This window comes from Vipera ursinii (genome assembly GCF_947247035.1).
Source record: "Vipera ursinii genome assembly, chromosome: 16".
Taxonomy (NCBI): domain Eukaryota; kingdom Metazoa; phylum Chordata; class Lepidosauria; order Squamata; family Viperidae; genus Vipera; species Vipera ursinii.
The window spans coordinates 1,083,428-1,104,855 of record NC_139529.1 but is presented as its reverse complement, the minus strand read 5'-3'; the positions used below and the strand labels follow the sequence as shown (position 1 = coordinate 1,104,855).

The 21,428-nt window shown below is 50.1% G+C and overlaps 3 protein-coding genes across 8 annotated transcripts in view; 2 read left to right on the top strand and 1 right to left on the bottom strand.

The window, feature by feature from the left end:
* Nucleotides 1–3,639, top strand: part of VAV2 (vav guanine nucleotide exchange factor 2) — a 108,709-nt gene extending 105,070 nt beyond the window's left edge. For 2 of the 5 annotated variants that reach the window (XM_083375292.1, XM_083375295.1), the window contains one exon: nucleotides 4–3,639. In XM_083375292.1, coding sequence (XP_083231418.1) covers nucleotides 4–51 — 48 coding nt within the window. In that variant the 3' untranslated portion in view covers nucleotides 52–3,639. The remainder of the gene's footprint in view (nucleotides 1–3) is intronic. The other 3 variants (XM_083375293.1, XM_083375294.1, XM_083375291.1) reach the window with 2 other exon arrangements.
* Nucleotides 3,466–7,294, bottom strand: LOC310647541 (uncharacterized protein; the record flags this gene model as incomplete). Its single annotated transcript, XM_083374859.1, has 3 exons — nucleotides 3,466–3,691; nucleotides 3,744–6,954; nucleotides 7,291–7,294. The coding sequence occupies 2 exons, from the start codon at nucleotides 7,292–7,294 to the stop codon at nucleotides 5,906–5,908; spliced, it is 1,053 nt and encodes a 350-aa protein (XP_083230985.1). The 3' UTR covers nucleotides 3,466–3,691; nucleotides 3,744–5,905.
* Nucleotides 6,291–21,428, top strand: part of SARDH (sarcosine dehydrogenase) — a 73,164-nt gene continuing 58,026 nt past the window's right edge. Inside the window, exons 1-4 of one of the 2 annotated variants that reach the window (XM_083375288.1) lie at nucleotides 6,348–6,495; nucleotides 8,376–8,508; nucleotides 13,655–13,979; nucleotides 20,786–20,964. In XM_083375288.1, the coding sequence (XP_083231414.1) occupies nucleotides 8,422–8,508; nucleotides 13,655–13,979; nucleotides 20,786–20,964 (591 nt within the window). In that variant the 5' untranslated portion in view covers nucleotides 6,348–6,495; nucleotides 8,376–8,421. Of the gene's footprint in view, nucleotides 6,496–8,375; nucleotides 8,509–13,654; nucleotides 13,980–20,785; nucleotides 20,965–21,428 lie in introns of both variants that reach the window. The other variant, XM_083375289.1, reaches the window with a different exon arrangement.

Sequence of the window (21,428 nt, the reverse complement as noted above, 5' to 3'; positions counted from 1 at the left end):
CAGATCGGCTGGTTCCCTTCGACCTATGTGGAGGAGGAGGGGGTGCAGTGATGCCCACACTGGCAGGAGCTTCTGTCCCTGAGGGCAGCCCCGGCCCGTCTCTGGGCCTCCAAGGGAAACAAGACTGTTCTTCATCCAGCACCGAGAAGAGCGCCTCTGTGGCCCACTCCCCAGTCCATGGGGCAGAGTGCATGAGGGGCACACGGTGGGGAAGGCACAGCTGCTTCTCTCACCTGTTCCCTGACACGGAAGAGCCGAACGCTGGATATTGAGGCACGTTTGCAGGAAACCACGAAGCCTCTGGGGAAGGCAGGCAGGACCCAATGGCATGGCCAGAAGTGGCTACACTACCAAGCCTTCTGAGGTGTGGAAGATGGGCTTGGTGGTGTCTGATCCTTGGGTAGGATACGAGAAGAGATGGTGGGGTTTGGGAGGCACAGGAGGACATTGCAAGGGGAGCCCTTGGCTTAGGAACTTTGGGGGGGGGCTTCTGCAAGTCCCAGCGTCCACCATGGCGGTGGGTTGTGGACCAACAGAAGTTGTCCTAAATGTGAGTGGGCCCCTTTATGACCCAGAGGAAAGAGCCCACCTGGTGACCGTGTGAGCATCCCCAGGCCTGCTGGGGTTCTTCCTGAGCCTGTTGTGAAGCTGGGACTGGAGAGAGGTGGGCTGCACCCCACGGGCCCCACTGCTGCCTCTCCCTCTGTTGTGTGACTCTCTCCTCCATCGGTCCTGGGAGCCTGTCTGAGCTGGCTGCCAGAATGGGCCCTGTGGCTCCCAGGAGCCTCTGCTAGTCACACACCCAGCCTGGCCCAGCAAAGGTTGGCTTCCTCAGGCCCTGCCGGTTCCTGGTGCTGCTGCCGCCCTCCGAGCTAACCCAAAGCCTTTGCATTATGGCTCATCCTGCTGGCAAAAGGGTTTCCATCCACCCTGTGGCCCTCAGAGCTGGAAGAGCTTCTGCTCGGAGAAGAGGCTGCTAGAGAGGGTTAGTGTCAAATAGAACAGAGGCCGTCCGCATGGATGCCACAGATGTGCACAGAGCCCCGGCAAGGATCTCTCCAGCATTTAGCTTCCTCCCAAGCTCTGGGGAGTTGCCACAAAGGAGGAATCTCTCTGCCTTTCAGACTTTGGGGAGATCCACGGGCCACGTCTAGGCCACGAGGCCGCTTTCCCTTCCAAGCATACTTCAGGGAGCCTTCTTCAGCACTGAGCCACATCTGGTTTCCTCAGATCGTCTGCAAAAGGTGCCAAGGGGCTGCATGTGGGGCAGGAGCCTGGCCTTTCCAGGGGGCAGAGGTCAAGGTCTCCTGGAAGCTGCTCCAAAGCTCCCTGAGATTGGCACAGCAGCCCCTCCGCCTGCCTGCCTGCCTGCTCCCAGCAGATCTGCATTTGAGTGCCCAGGTGGGTCTGGGCCCCACAGTGGATTTGCCTCCATTTTACAGAGAGCCCGGCCTGAAATCATCCTTGACTTTAATTCTCTTGGCTCCTCCAGGCTGCTTCTGCCCTTTCACCCATTGCAGACAGCCTGGCAAGCTAACATTCCCTGATGTGGATGCCCCTTCAGAAATGGGGCGGGCCCGAGAGCAGAGAGGCCTTCCAATCGTTCCTCTTTTCAAGTACGGAAATACCTGTGTGTGGCGGAGAGGCAGAAAGTCACCCCCACGGCTGATCAGCAGCTGGGTGGATCCCTTTGGGTCATCAGGCAAGTCTCTCCCTAAGTGAGGGAGCTCAGCTGCCTAACGCCTCCCCCCTTAGACTGAGGCAACTGGGGGGTAGGTAGGTAGAAAGGAAGTCAGTCTGGCCTGCAAAAATCCCAGTGACCATTAGATGGCAGAAGAGGGAGTTTCTGTGTTCTCTGCTGCTCTCTAGGAGGCTGCGTAGGATTTAGCGCTCCGAGCTGGGGCTGAGAGAGGTGCTTTGCAAAATCAGAACAGAAAAATAAGCTGCTCGTATCTCCCAGACCACTTGCCAGTTCCTCCTGAAGTCAAGAGAGAATTAGAGGCATACAGGCATCAGGGAGGGCCCACCGTAACACCCAGTGACAGAAGGGAATACACACAGTAACTTCCTACCCAGGCCTGATCAGCTGGTCCCTTTTCCATCTTGAAGATCGCCTTTGCTGTGCTACAGATGGGGCAGAGGCCGCCAGGAGCAGTCTAGGCTTGAGGCACCGGCTATCCACCTGCTGCATCTTTTCCCTCTTCCTGGATCCCTCCAGAATCTGCCCCCCCCAGTGGATGCAGTAGTGGAAGGTGCAGGAGGAATAGAAGGGGATTGTGACCTTGTCCGTGGAGCAGTAGAGAACAAAAGACAGCTAACCACTCAGTCACCGTACTTGTATTTTCTGTAAACTAAGTGAGGGGTGAGCTGGCCTGGTGGAGTAGCTAGAGTGAGGGAAGCGCTGGGCCAGGACCGGGAGGCCGAGCGGGAAGCCCTCGCTGAGGGAACTCTGGGAGACGAGGCCACCCACATGCCCGTGCAGGGTTGTTGTGGAGAAATGGTGCTGTGGGCGTGGCCCACAGGAAGGGCTGCCTCTGTTGCAGACACTACTTGTCTGAGCACGTGCAGAAGTCCAGCCCTTACAAAACTCCATCGAAGTTTGGAAAACAAGGTTAGGCAAGAGGAAAACAGAAAAGAGGAATTTCTTCTCAAAAACAAGGGATCACAGTGCAATTGTACTATAAGATGGTCCTGAGGAAAATCAAAATACTTCTCGACTGGAAAAAGGAAGGCTGTTTTTTGTTTGCTGATGTAACATTTCTTTTCCCCCCAGGAGGTGCTTGGTTTGTAATTAATTACTCTCCCTAGCCACTCTCCTATTTGTGAATAAGAAAAGGATTTTTTTTATTAAGAGGGCAAATATTGTACATATATTTTGATTTTGCAAAAACATTTTTAAAAGAAATGTAATAATGGAAAATTAATTATGGACAACATTCTCTGAGGTATTGGTCTCTCTTTTTTGCACTGCCCTAAATTGGGGCCAGGAAGGAAGAGATGAAAAATTGTAATATATTTAGATACACAATATCCTTAATTCCCAATACTTTTTCTTAGAGAAGTTCTCTTAATTTCTCTAGCAAACACTTTTTCCTTTGTTGAGAATTTCCTCTCCTTTTACATGGTTTCCTGGGGCATCTGACATCTGAATGCAGCAGATTTGTTACCTATTTCTTATTGTGTGCCATTAAGTCATTTTGACTCCTTAGAGACAGATTTTGTCCATGGTCTCCCACAGGGGCCCTGCTGCCAGTGAAGTCTCATCTGTTGGTCCACCTCAAAATACTTCTGCTGCTGCAGTTGGAGGCATCTTTGAAAGGAACCAGCTGCAAAGATAAAATATTAAATATGGAATGAGTAACATTGATTAAAAACAATACGTTTTAAATAAATGCTTTTATGTTTCTCTGGACAAGGCCAGCTTTCATTTTTACGTAACCAAGTGAGCACCCTTGGTTTCACCCTTTTGGAAGACCACATTTTTTTTTGCTAGTGTCTTCCTTTCTTCAATTATATTCACCAATTTCCCATCTTTATAAGCAGGAAAGTGCAAAGATTCCTTGGGTTGATGTTTCACTGCAGCTCGGGGCTCAAGTTAATAACGGCTTTCTTCGTTTTTCCTATTCTAGTGTAACAAACTTGGTCTGCCTTGCATTAATTTCACACCTGCACTGCAACTGTTTAAGAGCTGCTGCAACTGCGAGCGTAGCATCAGCGCTGGCCGGTGATGGTCAAGCTCGAACGCGTCACGTGACGCACCGCGACGGTTTTTGCCATTGCGGAGCCGGGGTGGGCGTGGCCTGCGCGTGACGCCTCCCCCCGCCGCCCTTCGGCCTCCGCTCCCCCCAGCTGCAGAGACCGCGCTCTCCTCTTCCGCCGTTGCGCTGGGATGCGGCGCTTCTCCCGCCAAGCGAGCTTCCCGATCCCGCTCCGACGGGCCTCGCTGGCGGCCCAGGCAGAAGCGCTCGCCGAGGGCCGGCTGGCGGCGTTGCGGGGGCGAGCAAAGGTCGCATTAGTGCCCCCCCCCCGCTCCGCTCCTCGGCGACGGGAACGCCTGGAGGAGGGAGCCCAACGACATGGCAACGTATTTGCAGAATACCACCAAATAGCCCAAATCTGCAACAACGAAGCCAGGAAAGCCAAGGCCTTGCAACAAGTGTCAAAAATAACTTAAATGTTCAAAAAAAGGGGGGGGGGAACCACGAACCAATCAGCTCGACATCAATATCTGGAAGATCCTAGAAAAGGCAATCAAGCAACTGATCTGCGAACACCTAAAAGCAAACAAAGTTATAACCAGAAGCCAACATGGATTTGTCAAAGACAGATCATGCCAAACCAATCTTATTTTGTCCTTTGACACAATGACTAGTGATTATTGGCCAGTGAAATGCTGTGGACACAATATACTTAAGATTTCAGTAAGGCGTTTTGACCAAGTAGACCACAACCTTCATGGTAAGATAGACAAATGTAGGATACACAGCATTACCATTTGTAACTGGCTGACCAACCACACTCAATGGATAGTCCTCAGTAGCGCTACTACACCTACACAGAGGGAAGCATGCAGACGGGAATCTCAAGATTCTGTCTTAGGCCCAGTACTTTGTAACATTTTCATAAATGATTTGGATGAAGGAATAGAATGGAAACTCATCAAATTTGTGGGTGACACTAAGCTGGTGGGAATAGCTAACCCTTCAGAAAATGAGACACAAGATACAGAAAGATCTTGACAGACCTGAACACTTGAATGCCTTATCCAAAAAAATGAAATTCAGTGGAGAGAAAAGTCCTACACTTAGGCAGGAAAAAACAAAATGCAGAGGTGTAGAACAGTGGCACCTGGCTAAACAATAGTAATTGGGAGAGGGATTGAGGAGTCCTAGTGGACGGCCACTAGGTAGGAGCCAGCAGTGTGCCGCAGCTTCCAAAAAAGCCAGCACAGTCCTAAGCTGCATGAACAGAAATATAGCATCAGGAATATGAGAAGTGATAATACTGCTGAGGAATTCTGGGAGTGTCAGAACCCTAACCCAATCCACCTCTTAGGAAAGAAGAACTCTTGGAGACAAGATTGTCCAAGCAGGAACTTTTACTAAAACATAAGATGACAGTGGATAATCTAGACAGGATCTGAAAACTGTCTCACAGATTGATACTTTTAAAGTTTTCCCGAGTAAAAACCCCTCCCCTCAGTCCATTTGGTCAGTCCTGGATCAATTAAGTTTCAGGTGTCAAAACATTTGCAACATTATTCCATTTGGAGATACAAACCAGAATCTCCCCCCTTTCTTTGTTCTTTCTAGTTCAGAGGGTTCCTTCCCTGGTCTTTGGTGATGGCCTCCAGGTGGGCTGAATAAACAAACATTGCATCTAAGGGATAGAGATGGCTCTTAACAACCCTGTCTTCTCTTTCCCTCCTTGGGAATGGCAGAATCCAGTAAAGGGGGGGGGTGAGATTTGGGTTTTGCACAGAGAGGGAGTTAGAAATGAGATAAAAATGGTTTCTGACAGGGAGTTGAAGTCCACAAGTCATAAAAGGGCAAAGTTTGAAGACCCCTGGCCTGGCCTATCAAAGGAAGGACATGATAACTGTTTTCCTGTCACAGAGAATACAGGCTCAACTATTCTCCAAAGCACCTGAGGGCAGGATATGAAGCAATGGATGGAAAGTGTCTGTGGAGATTCTCAGTCATCCAGATCACGGTTGCCCTGTTTCCAAAACTGAAGAAGCTTCTTAGATTAGAAGCAAAACATCTTTAAGGGAAAAACAAAGTCTAGTTGCCTTTTGAAAAAGCACCTTTGGGATAACAGATGGAAACTTACCAAAGAAAGATCCTATCTAGAACTAAGGAGAAATTTTCTGACCACCAGAACGATGTGGGTTCAGGGTGCTCCCTCATTGGAGGTCTTCAAGAAAAGGGTAGACGGCCATTTGACTGGGCTGGGGGGGCTGTTGGAGGAAGACCGAGGTTCCTTCCAACTCGGCCGCTCGGTGACTGTCGGAGCCGAGGCCTTTGGCGGGCTGGCAGGCGAAGCCTTGGGAGCGAGACTTCGGCGGCCTTGAAACCGGGGCTGGCAACGGCCCACCGGGCAGAGCCAGCAGCAGCTGCCACGGGCGAGCGCGGGCCGCCTCCGCAGGGTCCCGCCCGCCCTCCCGGCCAATGAGCGAGCGCCCGAGCGCCGCGCCTCCTGCCCGGCCCGCCGAGGGGGCGGAGGGGCGCTTGCGGGGGGCTCCTTTGCTCCTCGACTTCGCCAGGCCGCCCCCCTCCGTCCCGCCCCCCCTTTGCCAGCGCCTCATCCGGGGCGGCTCTGCCCGCCCGCCGTCCCGCCCCTGCCAGCCGGGGCTTTCGGCGCGGGAGCTGCTCGCCAACTTCGCCGGGCTCCTCCTGCTCGGCGGCTCCGGGCGCTTCTGACCGGCGGCCGCGGGGCATAGGTGGGCGCGGAGGAAAAGTTGCCCGAGGCGGCGGCGGCGACCTGACCGGAGAGGTACCCGACCGGCGGGAAGGCCCTTCTGGCGCCCGAGGTCCGCCCCGGGCGGGGGCTCCAGGCGCGCCCCAAGCCCGTCCGTCGTCGCGGGCGGCGGCGGGCGGCTCGTTTCCCGGCTGCGGGGCGGGCCAAAGGCGGATCCGCTCCGGCCGCTCTTCGGCGCGGCCACCTGCTCGAAGCCTGCAACGTGGCTCCGGCGCTGCCCGCGTTCTTGCCAAGCGACTGAACCGGGCCCGGAACCTTCGCGGAGAGAGTCCGAAGGCGCCCGGGAAGGGGCCTCCGGGGCTCTGCGAGGCTTCGGAGGGGCCGCCGGGTGGCCTTTCCGAGCCGCCAAGCGGCGCTTCCCCGGAGCTGGCCAGGGGTCGGAGCTGCCCGGGAGCCGTTGCGGGGGCCTCTTTGCCCTCCCTCCGCCCGGGCAGACGGAGCCAATCTGAGCGGCTTCGGCTGCTCCTCCTGCTTCTATAGCGGGAGTGACGGATAGGCTGGAGTGGCTCGTGCTGCGTCTCTTCCTTGGGCGCGCAGGCAGGGCCGCCCCTTCTCAGTTCCAGGGAGCGGCGAGGGAGGGGGGGGGTCGAGCAGCTCTGCTCCCCAGAAGTCCGCAGGTAGATCCAGGTCTCCCCCTGCGGCTTCTTCTGCTTTCCCGGGGCAGCCTTTTCACTTGAAGGAGAAGCCTCAGCTTGGGAAGCCCCCCCTTCTCCCCCCCCCGCTTTGTGAAGGCCCCGAGGCCGAAGGGCACAGCAGCATTTTGGCAGCTTCTCAGCAGCTGCACCCAGGGCTGTAATTGCCACATACAACTCATGGGTGCTGGTATGTGTGCATCAACTCTGTGAATAATTAGAATAATTACAATTTTATGAAAAATCATATAGAATAGAATAGAGCTGGAAGGGATCTTGGAGGTCTTCTAGTCCCCCTATATGGACCTATACCATCTCAGACAAGTGGCTGTCTAGTCTCTTCTTAAAAATCTCCAGTGATGGAGCACCCACGATGTCTGAAGGCAAGCTGTTCCACTGGTTCACTGACCTCATTGTTAGGAAGTTTCTCCTTAATTCCAGGTTGCTCCTCTCCTTGACTAATTTCCATTCGTTGTTTCTCGTCCTGCTTCCTGGTGCTTTGGTGAATAAGGTGACCTCCTCTCTTCTTTGTGGCAGCCCCTCAAATACTGGAACTCTGCTATCATGTCTCCCCTATTTCTTCTTTTTTTAGACTAGCCAAACCCAAGTCCTGCAGCCATGCTTCGTATGTTTTATTCTCCAGGCCTTTGATCATCTTAGTTGATGGAGCATCCATGATTTCTAAAGGCAAAAATTTCTGTTCCACTGGTTAATTGTCCTCACTGTTAGGAAGTTTCTCCTTAATTCCAGGTTGCTTCTCTCCTTGGTTAGCTTCCATGTATTGTTTCTTGTCTTGCCTTCTAGTGCTCTGGAAAATAAGTCGATCCCCCTCTTCTTTATGGCAGCCCCCCAAATACTGGAATACTGCTATCATGTCATCCCTAGTCTTTCTTTTCTGTAGACTGGCCATTCCCAAATCCTGCAACCGGTTTTCATATGTTTTTCCCCAAGTCATCTTAGTTGTTGTTCTTTGCACTTTTCCCAAAGTCTCAACATCTTTTTTGTAATGTGACCAAAACCGGATGTAGGATTCCAGGTATGGCCTTTCTAAGGATTTATAAACTGGTACTAATACTTCATGTGATTTTGATTCTATGCCTCTGTTTATACAACGAAGGATTGTAGCTTGTTTGGCTGCTGCCGCACACTACTGACTCATATTAAATGATCATCCACTAGGACTCCAAGGTCCCTCTCACAGTTGCTGTTTTTGAGCCAGGTTTCGCCTAATCTGTACTTGTACCTTTGGTTTTTCCTACCCAGGTGTCAAACCTTGCTTTTATCCACGTTGAATTTCATTTTGTTGGATATGGCCCATTGTTCAAGTCTGTCAACATCTTTTTGGATCCTAAGCTTGTTGACGTTTCCTGCCAGCTTAGTGTTATCTGCAGATTTTGTGAGTTCCCCTTCTATTCCCTCATCTAAGTCATTTATGAAGATATGGAAGAGTACTTTTAACTGTATTTTTAACTGGGGTTTTTAATTCTAGGGATGATTTAATCTTTTTTTAAATTTGTTTTTAACTTTTGTATTGGTTGTTTTAAATGTCCTGTAAACCGCTCTGAGTCCTTCGGGAAAGGGCGGTATATAAATTTAATAAAATAAAATAAATAAATAATACTGGGCCTAAGACAGAGCCTTGTGGTTCCCCACTGCTTATTTTCCTCCATGTAGATAAAGAACCATTAAGGACTACTTGTTGAATATGGTTTGTCAGTCAGTTACAAATCCATCTGGTGGTGATGCTGTCTATCCCACATTTTTCTAGTTTACCAAGAAATAGGTTGTGATCTACTTTGTCAAATGCCTTGCTGAAGTCTAAGTATAACATGTCACAGCATTTCACTTGTCTACTAATTTACTGACTCTGTCAAAGAATGAAGTAAGGTTGGTTTGGCATGATCTGCTTTTAACAAACCCATGCTGGGTACTAGTTATAACTTTATTTGTTTCTAGATGTTCACAGATCTGTTTTTTTTTATTATTTTTCCAGTATCTTCCCAGGTATTGATGTTAGACTCATTGTTCTGTAGTTTCCTGGCTCTGTTTGCCCCCCACTTTTTTTTTAAGATGGGAACCCCATCAGCTCTTTCCCAATCCTCTGGTAGATCCCCAAAGTTCCAGGATTCTTGAAAGGTATGGTACAGTGGTTCTCAGATGACATTTGCCAACTCCTTCAGAACTCATCTGTCAGGTCCCAGGGATTTATATTCAGCAAGGTCAGACAGTTGTTCTCTTACCATTTTCTTGTTTATTTTTATTTTTATTTTGAGTCTGTCTTTTACAGTTATGTTTTTGATAGTAGTTGGCAGTAGTTTCTTTTTAACATAAAGAATGATGCAAAGAAGGAATTAAGCAGGTCTGCTTTCTCTCTTTACTTCCTTGCCATCTTCTCTCTTTAGTGGACCAACTGTTTCCTTGACTTTTTTCTTGTTATTTATATGTTGAAAGAAACTTTTTAAAAATTATCTTTGACTTTTGTTGCAAGTCTTTTTTCATTCTGAGCCTTGGCTTTCCTGACTTCCTCTTTGCAGATTCGGGCTATCTGCTGATATTCTGCCTTAGTTATATGTCCTCTTTCCATTTTTTATACTTATCCTTTTTGTCTTTCACTTTATCAGAGAGATCTTTGTGCAAACATGCTGGTTTCTTCTTGGATTTCTTGCTTTATTTTTCAGTGGTATTGTGTTGGACTTGGCTTTTATGATCATATTTTTCAGTTTCCCAAGCTTCTTGTTTTCCCATTTATTTATTTATTTATTTATTTATTTATTTATTTATTTATTTATTTATTTATTTATTTATTTATTTATTTTTATAAACCGCCCTTCTCCCGAGGGACTCAGGGCGGTGTACAGAGTAAGGTAGGTATACAGATTGAACAATAGTGAAAAACAATAGTAAAAACAACTGAGACCCCAAGAGCTATCTGGCCAGGCCGGACTGCTGGAACAGGTAAGTTTTTAAATCGCGCCGGAAGGTGCGGAGGTCGGGGGCCATCCGGATTTCGGTTGGCAAACAGTTCCAGAGGGCTGGCGCACCTACTGAGAATGCCCTCCCCCTGGGGGCCACCAGCCGACATTCCTTGAGCGGTGGCACCCTGAGGAGGCCCTCTCTGTGGGAGCGCACAGGACGGAGGGGTGTTGACGTTGGCAGAAGGTACTCCCGTAGGTAGTCTGGACCCATGCCATGTAGGGCTTTGTATGTCATTGTTAGCACCATGAATTTCACTCGGAAGGCAACCGGAAGCCAGTGCAGCTCACGGAGGAGAGGTGTGATATGGGAGTATCGGGAGGCCCCCAAAAGTGTCCGTGCCGCTGCACTTTGCACCAGTTGAAGCTTCCGAGTGGATCTCAAGGGCAGCCCCATGTAGAGAGCGTTACAGTAGTCTAGGCGAGAGGTCACAAGGGCATGGGTGACTGTACGTAAGGCATCCAGGTCCAGATAAGGTCGTAGTTGGCGCACCAGTCGAACCCGGGAGAAGGCCCCCTTGGTCACAGCTCCTATGTGATCTTCCAGGGATAGCTGCGAGTCTAGGAGGACACCCAGGTTGCGGGCCCTATCAACAGGGGGTAATAACTCATCCCCGATGTTAAGGGGTGGAATGATCTGAGTATCCTGGCTTGCCGGTACGTACAGCCATTCAGTCTTGTCCGGGTTGAGTTGAAGCCTGTTCCTCCCCATCCATTCCCGGACCGCTTTCAGGCAGCAGGACATCACGTCGAGGGCATCACTGATGCTGTTTGGAGTTGAGATGAAAATCTGGGTGTCATCAGCATACTGATGGTACCCTACTCCAAAGCTACGAATGAGCTCACCCAGCGGTTTCATGTAGATGTTGAACAGGAGAGGCGAGAGGACCGACCCCTGAGGGACTCCGCAAACGAGAGGCCTCTGGGTCGACCTCTGTCCCCCCGCCAGCACCGACTGCGAGCGACCCTGGAGAAAGGAGGAGAACCACCACAGAACCGTGCCTCCCACTCCCAGTCCCCTGAGGCGCCGCAGCAAGATACCATGGTCGATGGTATCGAAAGCCGCCGAAAGGTCTAATAAGACTAGGACAGAGGAATGGCCCCTGTCCTGGGCTCTCCAGAGATCATTCATCAGAGCGACCAATGCCGTCTCCGTGCTGTAGCCCAGCCTGAAGCCCGATTGGCACGGGTCTAGATAAACCGCTTCATCCAGGACCTGAGGAAGTTGATGCGCCACCACGCTCTCAACAACCTTCGCAAGGAAGCGAAGATTTGAGACTGGACGAAAGTTATTCAATGAGGTTGGGTCCAAGGTGGGCTTCTTGAGGAGAGGTCTCACCACTGCCTCCTTCAAGGTGGTGGGGAAGTGACCCTCACTCAGAGAAGCAGAGATGACCGCCAGAAACCAGCCTCGTGTCCCCTCTTGAGCTGCATAAGCTAGCCAGGAAGGGCACGGGTCCAGTAAGCATGTGGAGGAGCTCAACCTCCTCATAATCCTGTCCACTTCCTTCGGAGTCACAGGATCAAATTCCTCCCAGATGACGTCGACAAGACTGTCCATGTCCTGTTCCTCCAACTCTGCCCAGTTGGAGTCCAGGCCAGTTCGAATCCGAGCAATTTTATCCAACAGATATTGACCGAATTCCTCGGCTCGACCTTGCAAGGGTTCCTCCCTCACCTCTTGGTTCAGTAGGGAGCGAGTCACTCTGAACAAGGCAGCCGGGCGATTATCTGCGGACGCGATGAGGGTGGAAAAGTAGTTGGATTTTGCCACCCTTATCGCTGCGAGATAAGACCTGGTGAGGATTCTTAGTCGCAATCGGTCGGATTCGGATCGACTGGATCTCCAATGGCTCTCTAGGCCCCGTCTCCGACGCTTCATCTCCCGGAGCTCCGCGGTGAACCATGGGGCTCGCTGGGATCTGCGCCGGGTCAGGGGCCGCAGGGGTACAACTCGGTCCAGAGCCTCCGTGGCTGCCCTTTCCCAGGCTTCCACTATGGCTTCTACTAGGATTTTTATGCATGGAATTTTTTCTTAGTCTCTCTGAGTTTGTTAAAATCAGCTCTTTTAAAGATTAAGACACTGGTTGGATTATATTCTATTGCTTGTGATGGCATTATATTGAATTTAATATGACGTGGTCACTCTCGCCCAAGGTTCAACTCCTTCTATACCTTGTTCTCTATTAGTATTAGCAGTTTCACTTTCCTCTTGCGATCCTTCACCATTTTGCCATCTTCTCCCATTAGTGGGAGATTGTACCCTTGACTTAGTTCTTGTTTGTTACCTATTGAAAGAAACCTTTTCTGTTATTTTGGTCATTTGTTGCAGGTCTTAGTCCATTCTGAGCCTTAGATTTTCTGACTCTGTCCTTGCAGACTCATGCTATTTGCTGGGATTCTTCCTTAATTATGTCCCCCTTTTTCCATTTTGTATACTTCTTTTTATCCCTCAGTTTGTCAAAGAGCTTGTTGCACAAACATTCTTCTTGGTCTCTTGTTTTTCTTTCTCTGTGTCAGTGTGTTTGATTGGGCTTTTATAATTTCATTTTTCAGTGTCTACCAAGCATCTTGAATTGTTTCTCCCTTTAGGATTTCTATCTATGGAATCCTTCCTAATCTTTCTCTTAGTATGTTGAAGTCCCTCAAAGCTCCTCAACTTCAATCCTTTCTATCATTTCATCCCTATTAGTAAGAATAGCTCATCCTCTAGTTTCCTCCTCTACTTTTGGGGTGACAAATTTGTCTTTTGGGCACACCAGGAACTTCTTTGATCTCCCTCTAGCTGCAAAGTTTGATGTCAGGATCTCCCATTGCTACAGGGGTGTGTTTCCTGCACATCCCACTTTATTGATTAACAGAAAGTTCATTTATTTCCTCTGCTTGGTTGGGCATAGGCATATGCATATGCAATGTCATTCCTTTTTCCTCTAATATTCACCCAAATGCATTCTGGAAGGCTTTCATCCATGTTATTGGGTATTTTTATAGAGGTGTAGTGATTTCTTGCATACAATGCAACTCCTCCGCCTCCTCTTTTGTTGGGTCTGTGTCTTTTGAACAATTTATGTCCTACCAGTATGTTCTGATTGTGGGTTCCATCCCACCAAGTTTCAGTAATGGCAACCATGTGGTACCTGCCCTCATGTATCAGGACTTCAAGTTCTCCCTCTTTCTTCCCCAAACTCTGAGCATGGGGGTATAGGTATCTCAGCTTTTTATGGCTGCATTTGCTTCCTGCATCTCCTGATTTATATACCCAGTTCCCCTTCCTTCTCACCATTGCCTTCTTCATTGCCTGATTTGTTGTCCTGAGGTTTATGCTTGGGATTTGGTCTTAAATATTAGTCACCCTCTCCTTCCCTTTCTCATTTAAAGCCCTTCAGATGAGCTGAGGAAGTTATTTCCAAACATCACCACCACCTCCTCCTCCTCCTCTTGCCTTGTGCTGTTGTTTCTGCCCCCACTTTCTCAGGCTGAGGCAGAGAGGTCCTGCTTTGCTAACTTGGATTATGTGGGGAAGAAGATTTCTTCTGGGTGCCTGTCACCAGTGTCCTCCTCTCTCTTCAGATAGCCATGGCCCACCTGAGGTGTGTGTTCCAAGCGGCAGCAGGTCTACAATTACACCACTCTAAACGAAGGCTACAGTTCTTCAGTAGCAGTGCTGGCCTGACTACGGAGAAGAACGTCCCATATCAGAAGACACTGAAGGAAGAGGGCCACTCCTCCCGTGAAGGGCCCACAAAGCCCCTTCCCACCTCTGCAGATGTGGTGGTGGTAGGTGGGGGTAGCCTTGGATGCCAGACGATCTACCACCTTGCCAAGAAAGGCATGACCAATGTGGTCTTGCTTGAAAGGGATCGTTTGACGTCAGGGACCACCTGGCATACTGCAGGTAAAGAAGGGAGCTGCTGGCGGGAAGGTCCTCTTTGGGTGATTCTGTTGGTGGCCGTCATGGTGTGTTCACCACCACTTGTGTAATCCAAGCTATTGGTCAGGATGGAGTCAGGAAGCAGGCTCCTCTTCTCTCAGCAGTTGATCAGATCCTCAAACCTTAAATGTTTTCCTTACAGTGATTAAACTGGTGGTTCATCCCTGCAGCTGCTGCCTTTGATCTGGCATCTATGTAAAAAGGCCGGCAGTTTACAAAATTGCCAGGCCAGAGAATGTTCCCATCAGAAATAAAGTCATGGTTCACCAGAGGGACCCACACCTGTGTTCTCAAAGAGAAAATTCAATAAATGTTTTACTGCTTTAAAAAACATTGTTAAATATTATGAAATCCATTTCAATGGGACCTTGTGTTGTAAAATACAGCCTTTTCAAAAATGGATAAATGGTACGTTTCTTAAACGGACCTTGATGTCCAGAGCAGTACTACAGTTCCAATTTTTCTGCATTTGTCAGGGCCCACTTCAAAACCTCATCCCAAGAAAGCAGGACTCTTGGAAGTTTCATCCCAAAAGGAACTTTTATTAGGAGAAGCTGACAGCAGCCATAGAAGGCAGGATCTGAGGGTTTCCCACTCAGATCAATAGGTTAAAAGAGTCCCAAGCAAACCCCACCTCAGTAGTCCATCTGGTCAGTTTGAATGAGCCAACTCCCAGGTGTTAAGTCTGATGTGGGAACAGAGCTGATAACGGGGTCAGTTCCCATGCTTGTGAAGATGTTGTTGGGTCTTCACACTTTCCCTTCTGCAACGAGAGATAAGCCAGATGTCTGGAGGCACATTCCTTTCTCACCCCAGGTTGACATCAAGGGAGAGACAGTTCTAAGAGTAAGTATATAGAAACAATGGAAAGGATTCATTGTAGCAAAGCAGAAACATATCACAGAGCCTTCCCCCTCCCCCCTCAGGAGAACCTACAGAAAGAAATGGGAAGAATTGAAATAGATCCCCCCCAGGAGAGGAATGGGTTCTGACATCCTGCCCCCCTTTGGAAAAAGAGAGAGCCACCTGTAGAAAATAAACAGAAAAAAGGGGAGACAAAGATTAGTCTGGTTTATCTAGATATGCAATGTGTCCATGGATATTTCTTTCCATGGGGTTGAGGGATTCATCACTGGTTGTAGCAGTCCAGGCGATTTCCCTTGCAACCTCTTAGCAGCTGCGCAATTTGGGCAGATGACCTCGAAGCTTTCTATGTCCTTTTTCATGGATGGTCACCAAAATGGTCTTTTGATTAAATGTAGTGTTTTTACACAGGGACGTGGTGGCTCAGTGGGTTAGGATGCTGAGCTTGTCAATCAGAAGGTCAGCAGTTTGGCGGGTCGAATCCCGAGTGCCGCGTAGCAGAGTGAGCGCCTGTTACTCGTCCCAGCTTCTGCCAACCTAGCAGTTCGAAAGCACGTAAAAATGCAAGTAGAAAAATAGGGACCACGACGGTGGGAAGGGAACAGCGTTCCGTGCGGCTTTGGCATCTAGTCATGCTGGCCACATGACCACAGAGATGTCCTCGGACAAGCGCTGGCTCTTCAGCTTTGAAACAGAGATGAGCACCGGCCCCTACAGTTGGAAACGACTAGCACGCATGTGCGGGGGAACCTTTATCTTTACCTTTTTAGTGTTTTTACAAATCCAAAGTGCTGATTTTGTATCATGGCAAGCTGCATGAAAGTGACTCTCTGGGTGGTTGGTATATATAACTTCTCCCCCACCCATGGCAGTCTGTCTTTAAGCATGCACACGTGTTTATTCTTCCGGAACTATTCATCTGTTTCTAAGGTTTTCCGGAATTCGATTCTGGTTTGGCTATCCAGTTGCAGCATTACCTTAACTTGGGTCCTGGTGGTTACTGGTGCTGCTAATTGTGGTTTGGGCATAAGTGGTTTAGAACTGGTGGCTCGTGTGCTGTTATATTGGGGCATGTGAGTCAGGGCATCTGCCAGGAAGTCTCCCCCGGCAAGTGTTTGAGCATAAAGCGGAATTGGTGAAAGTGCTGGGACCAGCGGGCTTGCTTAGGGGTGAGTTTCCTGGGTGTTTTTAGTGCTTCCAAATTTTTGTGATCTGTTCAGACCTGAAAAGAGATTTTGTTCTTTTCAAGGAAGTGGTGCCATGTGAGCAACGACCATTTCACAGCATATGCTTCTTTTTCCCACACCGCCCAGCATTGCTCCATTTCAGAGAGTTTTCTGGATGTGTACGCGCATGGTCGCAGTGCCCCTTCGTCATTTTCTTGTAATAGTACAGCCCAGATAGTCTATTTTTTCCTGGTGGAATTTGCATTTCGATAGTTTGGCATATAGGCGGGCAGCTTGCAACTTCTTTAAAACTACGCTGACCAGTTTGACATGCTCCTCTTTTGATTCAGTGAAGATAAGGATGTCATCTAAATAAACCAGAACCCCCTTGAATAGGTGCTCGCTTAGTACCTCATTGATTAATTGCATAAATACAGCAGGAGGCCCTTGCAGTGCAAACCGCAAAACTCTGAATTGGTAGCATCCCATCAGGTAATTAAATGCAGTTTTAATCATAACGTGGTAGTATGCTTTCCTTAGGTCTAGTTTGGTGAAAATTCTCCCTTTCGATAGGTGGGATAACATGTCCTTCATGAGGGGTTAGGGCAGGGGTCAGCAACCTGAAACAGTGAAAGAGCCACTCGGAACCGGTTCCCTCACAAAAGGAAAACCTGGAGTCTCAAAAAATGTGTGCGCATGCGCACTCATGCGCTCATGCGCAGAACAGAGTTTGACTGAAGAGTGGAGTCTAAGGTGAGACATGCACCCGCCCTGCCCCCTCCGCTCTCATTCACTCACATTTTATTTGCAAAAGCTTCTCTCTCGCTCTCTCATTCACTCACACTTTGCTCAAAAAAGCTTCCCTCTCCCTCTATTCACTCACACTTCGCTTGAAAATGCTTTTCTCTCGCTCTCGTTCACTTGAAAGGCCAGCCATGGCACCTCCATTGACTTCCATGGGGACACTTGGCAATGAAGGGGACGATTGAAACCGCTCCCGGTTGCTGTTTGGTTCCAATGAAACCGGAGAACCCCCGGATGTCACTGCTGGAGGTGGAGGAGGCTCCCTGGGTTTGGCTGTAGCGGAAGCTGATGACTGTAGCGGTGGAGGCGGCAGTCAGAGAGATGCTGGAGGTCTGCCGCATCTCTGTCAGCCTGCACCTCCCCGCAGAAACAAATTCCCGTGCTGGCCCCAATGGCAGCAGCGGGCCTCAAGGGCCGGGCAATTGCTCCGCTGGCAGCAGCTGCTGTTGGAGCAGCCCTAGTGCGCTCACTGAGAGACACTGGAGGTGCTCCAGGCCCTACGTGGAGCGCCACGCTCACCGTCTTTGACTATGCCAGCACCGCCTGCCTGCCGGGCGTAAGCAAAAGGAAAGTGGCGGCGGGGACGGCTGCTGTTGCAGCAACCTTGTGCACTCGGCAAGAGATGCTGGAGGTGCTTCAGCTGTAGCAGAAGCTGACGACAAGCAGTGGAGGCGCCAGCGAGAGAGACGCTGGAGGTCTGCCACATCTCTGTCAGCCTCCGCCTCCCCTGCAGAAACAAATTCCCATGATGGCCCCCATGGCAGCAGCGGGCCTCAACGGCTGGGCAATCGCTCCGCCAGCAGCAGCTGCTGTTGGGGCAGTCCTAGTGCGCTCATTGAGAGATGCTGGAGGTGCTCCAGGCCTGGTGTGGTAGCCGCTGCGCTCGCCGTCTTTGGTGGCTCTGGCAGCACTGGCTGCCTGCTGGGTGTAAGCAACAGGAAAGTGGTGGCAATGGTGACAGCTGTTGCAGCAGCCTAGTGTGCTCACCAAGAGATGCTGGAGGTGCCCCCTTTTTGTTCGTTGCTTTCATGGCAGATTCTCATGGCTTGGCTGGGGACTTTCCTGATTTTCTAGCCGGTGATCGATCTGGGTTGTGTTGAGGGGCTTTCGAGTGGCACTCTACGGCGTGATGCCCCTCTCTCCCACATTTGAAACAGCCTGTTGGCTTCTTGGCCATGGCCGGTGGTTTTGCTGGTTCGCGCAATGCTTTAGGGGTGAGCGGCCCCATGGTTTTCCTCGGCGGTGCCTCTTCAGTAGGTCGATCTCTGCTTCCTCCGCAGAATGTACCATTCGTGTAGTCGGCGTGGGTCCCCTCGGGGCAGGCATCATACAGGTCATAGTTTAGGCTGTCCTTGAAGTGGCTAAGGAGGATGTCTTCCGGCCAGTTCTGTTTGCTGGTGATGGCCCAGAATTCTTGCGTATATTCGGCTACCGGGTGTTCTGAACCAGCCCTCTTCTGGCCTTGTAGTAAGGCAAACCCCTATTCAGAAAGAAGAGACTGGAGAGCGTCCAAGGCTAAAAGGCATCTGCCAAGATTTAATTACGCAGTTAACAAAAACACTAGAGCTTGTCTTCTCAAGCGGAAAAGTTGCTTTCAGCAACCAGCCCCTCCCCAAACACTCCTTTTATAGAGAGCTCAGGGCGTGGTCTCCCTGTGCCTCCTCCCGAGGAGTCCCACAGCCTTTCTTTGTTTGTTCCTGCTCGACTGCCTCCTGCGTCGGGCGTCCTTGAACAGGGCCAGCTGTGGGTCATCTTCCTCCGCACTCTCGGGCTCACGCAGCTGAGAAGAGGTCCCCGGCTGAGGGCTCTGCAAAGCCTCCGAACCATCATCAGCCGGTTCGTTTCCCTCCTCCCCCTCGTCTGAGTCATCCGATACATCGGACCCGGCTGTCGGACCCACAGGCTGGCCCTGAGTCACAACACCGGGCATCTGCCTTGCTTTACCGTTATGATTCTCTCGTGGGCTTTTCGGTCAGCCAGGGGGTCCTTGAATTGCCTTCTCAGTGAAGACATGAAGTGATTGAAGTTGTGGAGTTCTGAGGCATTGGAATCATGCAGATCCACCATCCAGTCTCCGGCCACCCCGTCCAGAGCAGATTGCACAATCCAGATATGGGCTTTGTTGTTGGGGATGTCTGTATTCTTCCATGTAGCTGAGGACTTGGGTTAGGAAGAACCCCAAGTGTCAAAATTCTCCCCCGAATTTTGCATCCAGCGGCAGGAATTTTTGGATAGATCGATGCCTTTGTTGTTGTTGGTGATGTCTCCCATCTCGATCGGCAGCTTCTGGCAGTGGGGAGTGGGGGCTGCCGAACTGGTAGCTGCTGTCTGGGTGGTCTCGGCGGACATCCCCGGGACATCAGCTTCGGATTCCCCCTCAGTGTCTCTCTGGCTGCAGCCCAAGGTAGTGGGGTTAAGGTTTCTCATCCCCAAGAGAGCTGAGGGTTCTCTTCATCCGGTCAATAGCTTTCTCCAAAATCCAGTTTGAGTGCTCCGTGTGATCTCCTTCCTCTTCGGTAAGGTGAAGGGATGTCTCCATTTCTTGCTTCCATCCGAGTTTGTGGCTGCCTCATCTCAGGGTTACCTTTCTCGACCTCTTCTCCCACTCGTCTTTCTTTCCAGTGCCCATCAACCACTGAGGTTTGTGGCTGTGCGTCTAAACCACTTCTTCCAAGGAGTAGGACGTCCCAGATCCCAACAGCTGGTAGGGTCCCGGCTGGAGGGAGGACTCCCCCTTCGCGGCGGGTTCTTCCTTCCCTGCCCCGTTGTCCGACATTGTGGATTTTGCAAAGTCCCCCAGTAAGGATCTTCCTTCCAGGTTGACTATTACTGCAGATCCTGTCTAATGTCAGGACCCACTTCATGCCCACATCTTAAGAAAGCAGAACTCTTGGAAACAATTTCTTCCAACAGGAACATTTATTAAGAGTAGTAGATAGCAGGAATAATAGGCAAGATCTGAGATTTCCCATGCAGAGTGATAGGTTAAGGTATCTCCAAGCAAGATCCTACCCCATAGTTCGTCCAGCCAGTGTGGGACAGCCAATCCCCAGGTGTTAGGTCCATCAGGGGAAAAGGGGAGATAACATCGGCCCGTCTCCGGTTCACACAGCAATGGTCGGGCGGCTCTTCACACGTTCCTCCGAGAGCATAGAAATAAACCAGGCACAGAGGTTACATTCCTTATTCCCTCCCTTGTTCTAACTGACAGTTTAGGGAGAGAAAGTTCAGAGAGAAATGTAACGCAGGACAGCAAAATGTTAGGCCCTTCAAGGTCAGCACTCTCCTTTCACATAAATACAACAGATCAAATAAGTCTGATTGTTGTTGGTGCCACCAGATCTGAAGGGAATGGTCCTCAGGTTGGATGTGGGAATAACTAGGTCAGATGGCTGGCAGACAAGTCAAGCAAACAAACAAAAAATACATAAATAAACCTGAAGGTGCTCCTTTCCTGGCTCAGGTGTGGAAACGGTGGTCAGGAGAGCAGGTGCAGATGTAGAAGGCAGAGAAGGCATTCTTTGCAATTCTTTCTACCCGCTGCTGAATCCACCAATCAGTTGGATTTTATAGCACCTGGCTGTATGTTTTGTGTTTTCAGTGTTTACATTTTGGGAGTTGTTTTAAGTTAGTAAGTGTAAACTTTAACATGAATCTTTTCACTGGGCCCATAAAGTGTCCGTCATTCCCTTAGGACATCCACTTTATGGACTCAGTGAAAAGAAAATTTTGCTCTAGGGAGGGAGCCATGCCTGGTTTCGCTCTCGGTCCCACTTGGTGTTTCCCAAATTCCTCCCTTAGTCCCCGGGAGCAACAAATGGAGGCAAATGAATTGCAAGGAATGCTCCTCTCTTGGGACCTCCTCAGAAATCTCTGCAGGCTGTGTGGCCCAGTGGTGTCCTCATGGCCTCCCATCCTTGCCTTCCCCTTTCCCAGGCCTCTTGTGGCAGTTGCGCCCGAGTGACGTGGAGGTGGAGCTCTTGGCTCACACCCGTAACGTGGTCAGCTGGGAGCTGGAGGAAGAGACGGGCCTTCACACGGGCTGGATCCAAAATGGAGGACTCTTCATTGCTTCCAACAAGCCAAGACTGGATGAGTACAAGAGGCTCATGTCAGTAAGTACGAAGCTGCCAGCCTCTGCTTGTGTTGGCATCATCTCTCTGGTCCTTTCTGGAGATCTTTCTCAGCAGCAGCCTTTTCCTTGCATGTTGGCCTTCCTTAAACCCTTTGCCCTTCTGCCCATGTGCTTCTTTCTGACTCTTACCAGCTCTGTGCTTTTCGCCTTTGTGTCCCTCTTAAAATAGGTTTTGGAGAGCAGATGAATGCGCTCTCTGAGGTTCAGGCCACCAGTTCACCTCCGAACTCTATGGAATGCATATCTTGGTCATGGGGATTTGGAGAAAGTAATAGGATTCAGATCCCCTGGGCTAACTAGGAGGGTCCCACTTCTGAAGGCACACAGGCTCGGTAAGGGGTGAGGTAGGGCTGGCTTATATAAGAGGGACCAGAACTGTGCTTACCGAAAGGGAATAGTGCAATTCCAATAATTTTTTCTAGTACGTATCAGACTTACTAGGCA